The sequence below is a fragment of the Papaver somniferum genome, chromosome 1, assembly GCF_003573695.1.
Source record: "Papaver somniferum cultivar HN1 chromosome 1, ASM357369v1, whole genome shotgun sequence".
In the NCBI taxonomy this organism is placed as follows: domain Eukaryota; kingdom Viridiplantae; phylum Streptophyta; class Magnoliopsida; order Ranunculales; family Papaveraceae; genus Papaver; species Papaver somniferum.
Window position 1 is genome coordinate 45,735,280 of NC_039358.1, and position 10,874 is coordinate 45,746,153.

A 10,874-nucleotide genomic window follows, 5' to 3' on the forward strand; every position below is an offset into this window, starting at 1 on the left:
GGATGTCTAATCTTATGTATAATAAAAAGGAAGGTCTTTTTTAAATCATGATGCATATCACCGGTTTTCAAAAATTGTTGAACGGAGGCAGTTATTTGTTCTCCTACTGTTTCCCAGTTGTGTTTAAAAAAAATAGCAGAAAAATCATCTGGACCTGTTGATTTATTTGGTTTAAGTGTTTTAAGACTTTCAGAATTTCTTATGAAGAGGGGATTGCATTTAAGATGACATTTTCCTCCCGAGAGATACTAGGTTGAATATGCTGAAATAGAGTTGGATCAGGAGGTTGAGGTCCAGGATTTCCTGAAAACAAAGTTAAAAGGAAATCAGAAAGAATGCTTTTCATTTCTGTTTTGTTAAAGGTAATTTCATCCTTTCTAACACTATTTTGTTATTATTTTCTTTGATTTTTTCTTTTAAATTCTGTTAAAGACAAGAGATAGGAAATGGAAGAATGAATAATTATCCAGATCGGTTGAATGCAAATCGACCGTTGTAGTCGCTATTATGATGTTAATGAAACCAATACCGGCAGTACCTGTCGGCACTGTCAGGTAACATTTCCACTGCCGACAGTTCATAATATTTTTTTTAAAGTATCTCGCAATTGTGCCTTCTTTAAAAACTGAAAAAACAGAAGTTGTGAACCCACATAATTTAATTCTATTGATTCTCTATTTTAGCCTTGTTGTTTTATTATAAAAACATATTTTACCATAAAGTAATGTACATATATCATTGTATCATAGTAGGGGTATATAGATAATGTTCCCTTAATGAAAATTATAGGTGATAGGACTCAACGCAAGGTCTTGTTGAGGGGCTGGGTCTCAAGCCCATACATCCCAGACCATTGGCAAGTTTGGGTTGTTGGGGTCATAGCAGAGACTCCAGACATCTCCACACTCCGCTAAATACAACTTCTAAAGGCCAAGTACATTCGCAATTCTGCAGACTCGGCCAGTACCTGGAATGCATTACTGGCAGTTAGAGATGAGGTGAAGAATGGTTATTTTTGGTCCATGGGCGATGACCGTGTCTAACATATGGAGACATCCATGTGTTCAAAATCAATCAGATAAGTCTGCCACTAACAAATCACAGCCACAAATGCGGGCAACAGAATTGCAGTAAGAACAAGAAAGCTAGATTCAAAAATGAAAACACATACATCTCCCAGTTAACGAGTAGAATCAGCAGGCAGCAGCATTGCGCTATTTTTTGAGACTACTACACCTGCTGCTAACATTTTTCTGGTTTTTGACAAAATGAACTTGATAAATACCGTGGGACGACAGATTTACGCTACAAAAAATCGCAACTTGATACCAGATTTGCGAACAAGATACAGAAACCAAATTCATGATAACATTCCCCCCAATTAACAGTCATATCGATCCGTTCATTTACATAACCTACATAATAGCTACAACCTATAACATGGACTCAACCTAACCAAAGCATTGTTAAAGGAGAGTCTCAACCTCAGTCACTATTTATGTCAGTAGAAGAAAAACAAAGGATTTTTAGTAGATTAGTATATGTTGAATGAACTGATTTGAGTAGTTATCCAGGTCCCCTTGCTTAATTCCCATCCATGAGAACTTGCCCGATTTTTGTATTTTTCCACTTGTAACTGAAATCCAAATGAACTGCAGACTAGATAAAAAGAACTGAGCGCATTGAAGTTGGTGTGGTAGCTTCCCCAACTCAGGGTGCAACCACTGGTGAAGCTGTTGTTTCAGAATTAGTGAGAAAGTGCCACCTGTAAGCAAAGAAACGAGAACACATATGAGGAACTTGCACCTGTAAAAGCAAATAGTTCCGAAAATCATAAAAACAAAGAGCAAAAGAAACATGGCATTGAGAAGTGTGCTAAAATTTCTACTGATGAGATTCTTGGAGATGCTTGCATTGACCTGGGTGAAGTAGGGAAATTTCAAATAATCAGTTAAGTCTGCCACTAACAGAACACCCCCAAATGTGGGTAACAGAATTTACAGTAACAACAGGATAGCTAGATTCAACAGCTTCGATGCTGAACAGAGTAACAGATGAATTTTATGAACCGTCAGCAGCAAACAATGAGAATTGTGTTTCTAAAAATATTGCTATAAAATTGCCTATTTCATTGGATGACCAATGTTGAAGTCAATTTACAAACATGGTGAGAAAACAAAGAAGCTCGACTTCCACCTCAAACAAACTCATCCTAGAGGTTTGACAGGCAATAGCAGGGCTGCGCTTTGGTGGAGGTTGTCAAAGAAGTTCAAAGGAATGAAAAGAAAGCAAACACCCAATTTCCTGCTCATAGTAGCCTACAAGTTGATCCTCCAAGGACGTCTGAATTGGAGGAGAGAGGTGAAAACAAACCCAGGAATGCCAATATCTTAGGTCAGAAAACTTGTTCTGGAGAATTTGTAAATCAGAAACGATTGAAGTTCTCCATTGAGGATGGTGTGAAAGGTCTAGCAAGGTTGTTCGCCCTCCGAAAACATCTGATTTGGAAAAGACAACTGAACAGAAACCCAGGCACCCCAAAATCCTATGTGACAGGAGCTAAATGCAACAGTTGGGACAAGGGAAGAGAATGCAGTGACAGGAGCTAAATCGAATAATAGTGTGAAGATAGGATCTGTTGGCAAAGTTCTGGGTGAGTCCAAGAAAGCTATTGCGAAAGAAAATCTAACCAGGAAACAATTACAAGAATTTGATTATTCGAACAGAACTAAAATAGTACTTCCTGCGTCTACGGCTACGTTTCTAGAGAAATGTGAGAAGGCTCCTATTAAATTCCAGTGTGCATTTTGCCAGTCATTTGGTGAGTCAGAGGTACACTCAGTTCATGCATATCATAATCTGTTCCTTTTTGTTAAAAGTTTCAGTTTTTCTCATTTGCTGCAGGCACTGAATACATTTTTAAAATAAATGAACTGCTGAAGATACAAATTATTACCTTAAACATGAATCTAGTCTAAAGACTGAATTGCAAACATACGAAAACGGTGCAACTTAAAACATATGCTAAAGAACAATTTCATATAAATATGACGTATATATTATTGAAACACCTTTCAACATTCAATCTACATAAATGAAGCAATCATGGCCTTAGTAGTTACCTGAATTCCTCGAATGGGAAAACCCACACCCCACATTATATCCCACTGAATCTTGCTTGGATTTTTGCTTCAATGCTGCGAATTCGTGGAGATACACTAGGAGTCTGCATCTCCATAGAGAAGAGTTCAAGAAGTACATTTTTCCCTGCATCAAGTTTCTTCCTTTTATCCTCATCCTCAGTCTTAATTTCACTAGTTCCTGTTTCTGCACCCCACTTTCGCTTGGATGTTGAACTAAGTGGAAACTCCTTCTTGCAACTAATCAGACGTTCGTCACATTTCTGATCTAATAAAGGCCTTTCAAGTCTATAATTAGGTGGGAATCATCATCACTTCCTAAACTATCTTCACTGTCACTGATTTCAACGACACTATCAGATTCGATGTCTATTGGGATACTATAATCACCCCCAACAGCTGGTAAAGCTTCACCCTCTAAGTCGACTGAAGCTTGACGCTGAATTCCTTCATTTTCGCTGCTTCTTTCACTCAAAGATTCTTCACTTTCCTTTCTAGTTTCACTAATGATTCCTTCACTTCTGTTTCTAGACTCACTAATAATTCCAGCTGTTGGTAAAGCTTCATCGTCTAACTCGGCTGAAGCTTCGTGCTGATCTCCTTCACTTCCGCTGCTTCTTTCACTCATAGATTCTTCATTTTCCTCTCTAGTTTTATTCATGATTTCTTCACTTCTGCTTCTAGACTCACTCATGGTTTCTTCACTTTCATTTTGAGATTCAGTCTGAATTTCCTCTCTTTCATTTCTACTATTGTTCTCTTCATCATTGTCAGAAACATCATTTTCTGAAAAACCCAAATCCGCAATGTCTGTCCTCTTCAAATCCCCGTTTTCTCTTTTCAAGTTCTGTATTTCCTGACACAAATCATTGATTTTGTTTAGTGCCACCTTCTCTCTTTCACACATAAGCGCTTGAAGATGTGCATTCTGATCTTTCAGGTCATTGCACACTGCCATGCAATCATTAAGCTCCTTCTCTAGTCTATTCTTCTCAAGCTCCAATTCCCCATTCTTCCTCTCCGCGACATCTTTCCTCGAGCTTAAATCATTCAATTGCTCCAAAAGACCAACACATTCCCTTCTCTTCTCCTCATCCAATTCCCATTTTTCTTAGTAAGCTCCTCCTCTAGTCTATTCTTCTCAAGCTCCAATTCCCTATTCTTTGTCTCCAGTTGCTCACACTTATCTTTCACATTCGACAAGTACAAAATCTGTTCTTGTTGCTTCTTCTCCCTTTCACGCATCAACCTATGTCCATCTTCTAATTGAGCAACCCTCTTCTTAAGCTCGCCACACTCGGCCCGAACACCTTTCAATTCATTATCGATGACATCTTTCATCGAGCTTAACCCAATCAATTTCTCCTCAAGACCAACACATTCCATTCTCTTCTCTTCAACTAATGCAGACAACTCGCAATTTCTCAATCGAAAAGCTTCGAGTTGTTTCTCATATGTGACTGCTTCTCTCAACATCTTAACTTTGCTTTCCAATTCAATGTCACTATATAGCTTTCTCCATATCTTAGTTCCAGTCTCAGCATTCGTATTAGCTCGCATTAAACATCGAATCTCTCTTTTAAGTTGATCTATGTACTCTGTCTCACTCTCTTCTTTCATTTCTAAATCATTCAGTACCTCAATCTTGATTTATACTTTTCTCTTTCAATCTTTCTCATGTTTTTCTTTGTATCACTCTTTTCTATCTTGATTTTTTCCAACTTGATCTTGGTACTACTATCCATTTTGTATAAAATTTGCCTAATACTAACACTCAGCAGCTAGAACACAATAGCTAAAAAATCAAGAAGCACAAAGAGGGAAACTTACTGTGATTATGAGGAAGAAGAGTTCCACTCCAGTGATCAGGAAAAGGGTTTGATATTTGTAGTTGGTTTTAGAATTTTAGATCTGGAAATGAAGAACCAAACAAGGGTTTTTCTTGTTCTGAATTTTTTTTCAGAGTGATCAGAGGTGAGGTGAGGTGACTGGCGCACTGCAATAGGCAAGGTGTACTTTAAGGAGAGATTGACATTTTGACAATTTTTGCCCTCGCTTATTCTGTTTTTAGACGTTATCTTAGTGGTAAAGATGTCATATTCTATTTCTCAGAAGTACATTTTTTTACCCTCTGCCTAATAAACAAAATTAAATGCTGGGGATTTTGCATTTTCCTCTTAAAATAAATAGCTATTTTGTATTATCACTTTTTAAATTTATAATTGGTGAAATCCCGTTTCTGTTACAACTTCCGTCAGTACCCAGTTAACAGTGCACGTGCAGAGAATATGTGTGCCATAAATAGATATTTATTTCTGAAAACTCTTAAAAACCCTCCGGCACAAAGGAGCCCTCCACCACCAATGCCTCCGTCACCTCCCCAACACCAGCTCATTTTAGTTCCCTGTAATCAAAATACTCCATTGAAGGTAAACCAACAGCAGTTCTATTTGATTGTATGAGATTTAGTCTTCCCTTAACCACTAAGAAAAACAAACATCCTTCATCATCTCTAGAAAACTTAAATATCATTTCAAATAACCCTAAATCCAAAATTGATTGGAAATTTCTAGCAGATCTAAGAAATAAAATTCAGACTAGGGTAATTCAGAACACATGGGAAGTGGGGATCTGTGGGTAGAGGGATGGAAGAAGTGTGAGAGGTGGTGGATGATGCAAAATTGCTGGGAGATACAGACTATATATATATATATATATATACAATTGAACATGTTTAGATTTGGGTTTCAAAAAAAACGAATTTGCATTGATAAATTGTTCGTGATGATGAAAAAAGAGTATTGAGAAACGATAGTAGCAGTGACTATATCTCCGTCGCCACCGTCATCACCTGACAATCATTTCCTAATATCAATTTTTCTTATATAAGACCCCTTCCCTCCGATTAATTCAATTGCAGTTTAATGGAGCTTAAGATGAAATTTGAACCATGTTCGGTTTCAATGACGAATAAAAAAAAAAAATCTCCCGACAAAGAAATGAGTTTTTGAGAAGATGGGCATAATGCTCAGAGTACAATTAGGTTGGAAATGATATTTAGGATATGACCGTCGGATTACAGTTAAGAAAAAATATGAGGCTAAGATTACATGGGTATTTATGTTTTAACGGGATTCTATCTCTCACACGTGTACACGTGACTAATTAACTGGTATTGACGGAAGTTATAATAGAAAGGAGGTTTCACAAATTATTAATTTAAAAAGGGATAATGCAAAATAACTATTTGTTTTGAGAGGGAAATACAAAATCCCCCATTAAATGCAAACAAAAAAGACCGTTGAAACACATTTGTGCTTCATCAAAAACCAAAATCAAATTGAAGGCAGATTAGGAGAGTATTTATTCACCTAAATCAACCTTGACGGTTTTAGTTGGGACTTGGGAGGCACATATTGCCGGCCTTATGCAGAAAACACCGGTTGAAAGCTCTAAATATCCAACCCGGGGGAGATAAATGATGTAGCAGTGAAGATTATGTTGCAGTAGCTTGGATTTATTATTAGTAGCATTTGTTAAATGACGTTTATGAAATCTATCTATCTAAAGTAGATGGTACAGACTACTACTCTAGACTCTCTACAATTATGATTTTTGTCGCCTGTGGGTACTGATGATATCATGTTCATATCTTTCTTCCTTGGTTAATGTAGCATGATGTTTGGCCTCGTATACTTCATAAAGTTCTAGACTAGCTTCTATTTTAGTACTAATCTCTTTTTTTTTATAAGAAAACAGGGGAATCCCGAAAATTACATCTGTTGGTGTCGATTTCCATAACCATCATCAAGTAGGTAATTCAAAGAACACAAAAAGGAATTACCAAACCATGTGTGCGTTAAACATTGCACTAGACCTACTGCCGCCAGACTTCTGGATATAGAGTTTTCAGAAGTCGGAATTAAGTTGGGGGTTCGTATTCCCTTCATACAAACATGAAAATTTAGATTGTTTCCATCCTGCAACCTTGTAGAGATTTTCGTTATGTTGTTCACCATTTTCCTAGTAGCTTCAAGGACTTTCATGTTGTCACTCTCAATTTGTACCATCTGAAGATGCAAATCGCGTGTCCACTTGATTGTCAATGAAGCCGCTTTTTCCTCTAACTCCTCTCGACTGGCTCCTGCGGTATTAATGCATCTTGCCCTTGAGTAAGCACCTGTATGATCGGAACAGGTTAGAGCAATTACAGAATTTATATTACCAAGATCCCATGCAACAGCTACATTTATTTTCCTGGACAAAAGGGGGGGGGGGGGTTTAACATACAATCACACATGGCAATGTTTATCTCTTCCTCCCTATTTGGCAACAGCCTACTTCTAATGTTATCCTTAACTAAGGAAGTGATAGTGTACTTAGTGCTTTGTACATTTGGTTTAATTTTCCTAAACACTAGGTCACATCTAGCTTTCCAAACGGCCCATAGAATGGTAGCCATTGTTTCTGGCCAGTTGAGTAGCTCTCTTTCCTTGATGTCATTTCTAGTAAACCAATTCCTAATCCATCCAAGGATATGCACCTGATTATTCAAAACAAACTCCATGTTAAAAACCAATGTTATTAAAAACATTCAAAGTGAAATCACAATTTAGAAAGATATGAGTTAGAGTTTCTTCATGTTGTCCACACAAGGGACGCAACTTGTTTATGACTGGTAGGATTCTTGCCATCCTCTCATTGAGGGGGAGGATATCGTGGACACATTTTTAAAGGAATGTTTTAATCCTTGGTATTGTGTTGAGCCTCCAAATCTTGTTCCAAAAAACACCATCCTGCTGTTGGTCTTGGTGACCACTTGTCACAATCTGTTTATATAAGGATTTAGTAGTAAACTTGCCATTAGCTTCTAGTTTCCATAACAATTTGTCCGCGCTCCCCTTGTTGATCTTAACTGCTCCAACTATTTCCACTACCTCTCTCTGAAAACAGACCTTCAACTTATCTGTATTCCATTTCAAGGTTTCTCCTGTACCTTCAATTATCTCAGCAACGAATATGAGATTCTTGCTTTGTTGATTTAGTGGTTGCAAATTACCCACTATCTCAGGGCACCACAAATCCTCCCAGATTCGGATGTTCTTCCCGTTTCCAACCCTCTAAAAGGAGTTATTTCTGATTCTCGACATTTATTTATTGATGTTCTTCTAACCCCATGAAGCTGAGTCAGGGCACGTCTTTTCATTTTTTAAAAGACTATGGTCCTGGTAGTACTTGTGTTTCATTACTTGAGCCAGCAGAGAATCCGAATCCTGTAATAGTCTCCAAGTTATTTTAGTACTAATCTCAGTGGAACCAATTTGTTTTGCTCATATTCCTCTTTCTCAAACTACTCCAGCGGGTGCAATTGGTTTTTACTTTTCTTGGTATGAGCCAGACTATACCTCAACCAACATCTCTTTCGAATCATTATACCGTTGCTTGTTTCTTGTCTGATAAGAAAGGCGAGCCCTAAAGTTATATGACAGAATAAGTACAGTGACATGCAAAACCACTACATTTATCTCTATAATTATTTTGGTAGTTGATTTCGTCTATAATTTAGAGCAACTCCAATGGAGTATGGGTTTCTAAAAAGTTATTGTCACGTGAAATTTTAGATATTCTAACGAAAATATTCTCTCCAATGGTGGTTGGATAAAGAAAAACTTGGATTAGTTAGAAATTAAAATATGGATAAGAGTATTTATTTTTGGAGACTCTCTACTATCCCACGTCATTAATGTTGAGCTTTTTTAATTTTTAAAAATCTTGGGAAATTGTTATTTTGTTGGTCACATCTTAGGGAAATTTCTGTGGGAATGAACAAACAAATTCTTTTGTTCAGCCAGGTGGATGACCAAACTAGATTTTTCACTGTGGTAAAGCACTGGGCGTTAGACTAATAAGTGCGTGATCCAAGTTAAAACGCTAGCGTCAGTAGATCCAGCGCAGACGTCGGGAGGACAAACACTGGCGACGGCGCTCAACCTTCGGACGCCGCGTTGGTTCTTCCGTCGCCTCTATAAACCACCATCTTCAAACAATTCACTCACACCAAAATTCACTTGTATTTTCTCTTCTAAAAATGACTGAAAAGGCGATCACACTTTTTTACGATGCAAAACTTGAAGCTGATGTTTCTAAGATATGTGGGAGTTTTAAAAAGATTGAAAATTGTAAAAGGGAAGTGCAAGTTTTAGAAGTTGGAATATCAATAAATGAAAATGTTTATATTTTAAAATAGATTTCCGCTTCAGATTAAGTGAAATTTATTACAATTTATTAAACTTGCAAATAACATCATACTACATTTTAATAAACCACAAAAAAAACATCAAACTACATCAAATCCAGCGACATTCTCTCTGTAAAGTTCATAGCATTCAAAATGCCTAAACTCTCTCCTGCTTTCTTCGGTAAACTTGGTCTGAGGCGATGGTTTCCATTTCTTCGTTGGATAATCCAGAATTACTACGATGAACCATCCACAATACTTCTGTATAATATTTGACTTCATTAATGATGAATTCAATTCTTAGTTCTAGGCTCTTACTGTTTCTTATGGCTTCGTTCCGCGATGCTACAAAATGTCCCAATACTCTTTCCCACAAATTGGCATTGTTCATTGGTCTCACCATACGATGTAACCAACATCGAACAAGAGCAACAACTTCTGCCATTGTAAATTCCGGCAGCGACATTTGAGTGCAGTAACGATGTGCTTAAGATGGACCATCTTTTAGAATTCTGAAACACGCTTCATAACGAAAAGGTTTACCGTGAGCTTTCTCCCAATTATCAAGAGTTGTTTGGATCACTTCATCTTCAGTTACACCGCTGAACTTTTCTCGATCAATTTCTATTACCAGACCAAGAAATGGCTGGACTGCAAGCCTAATAGAATGAAACCGAGTACATAATCGACGAGCATCTCGGTTTCCTGGGTTTCCCGTCAATGAGACGAACATTGAAAAAACGTTCTCCCAAAAAGAACTGCCAAGAGAAATAACAACACCAGTGATTACCCTATGAAAGAAATATGTTTTGCATAGAGTTATATCCTCTTCTTGAGTAAACTTGGGACCACGATTTCTAACAGACATTTCTGCAAAGGAGGAGGAGAAGAAGAAGAAGAAGATGTGATTTTGGAGATGGGAGGAATGAAATTTATAGGTCGAGAAAGAAAAGTTTGCCGCTGGAAATGGAAATTTAGCCGTTGGCGTCTTTAGTAAAATCGCCCGCGACTTTCCTTTGAGCGCCCGCTTGAATTACCAACGCCTATTTTCTATTATAAATATAACACTAGGTTTTATTCTAAACCAAACCAACCGATTTCTTTCTCATCATCCACCATGTTTTCTAAAGGCAAAGGAAGCAAATATTATGTGTCGAAGCAAAAGAGGTATGGCCATTATGTTTCATGGATAACCACAGTCTTATGTAATGTCCTTGGATGTATTCAAAGTGTCCGCAGGAAGGTTGTTCACGCATCAGAATGGTGATTCAATCACAACCGGAAAAGCTCGGGTATTTGCAATGTCAAGATCCCAATTGTCCAGTGGAACCACATATGCTAGATGATGCTATGAAGATTAAAAATCAAGAAGAACAAAAGATTGCAACACTCTGCAAAAACTTCAAACTTAAAGCCAAATTGAAGAAGGAGTTATTACACTGCAAGCATTGTGGATATGGAGATCACGAATACAAACATTGTCCACAGAGAATCAT

At 37.4% G+C, this 10,874-nt stretch overlaps 1 protein-coding gene across 1 annotated transcript; it reads right to left on the bottom strand.

Annotated features, from left to right (window-relative positions):
* Positions 1-1,252: 1,252 nt before the first annotated feature.
* Positions 1,253-4,760, bottom strand: LOC113299874 (daple-like protein). The gene is made up of 3 exons (XM_026549002.1): positions 4,382-4,760; positions 3,123-4,250; positions 1,253-1,765 (listed from the first exon to the last, which is right to left on the bottom strand). Exons 1-2 carry the CDS (start codon positions 4,758-4,760, stop codon positions 3,409-3,411), a joined length of 1,221 nt encoding a protein of 406 aa, XP_026404787.1. The 3' UTR covers positions 1,253-1,765; positions 3,123-3,408.
* Positions 4,761-10,874: the final 6,114 nt, after the last annotated feature.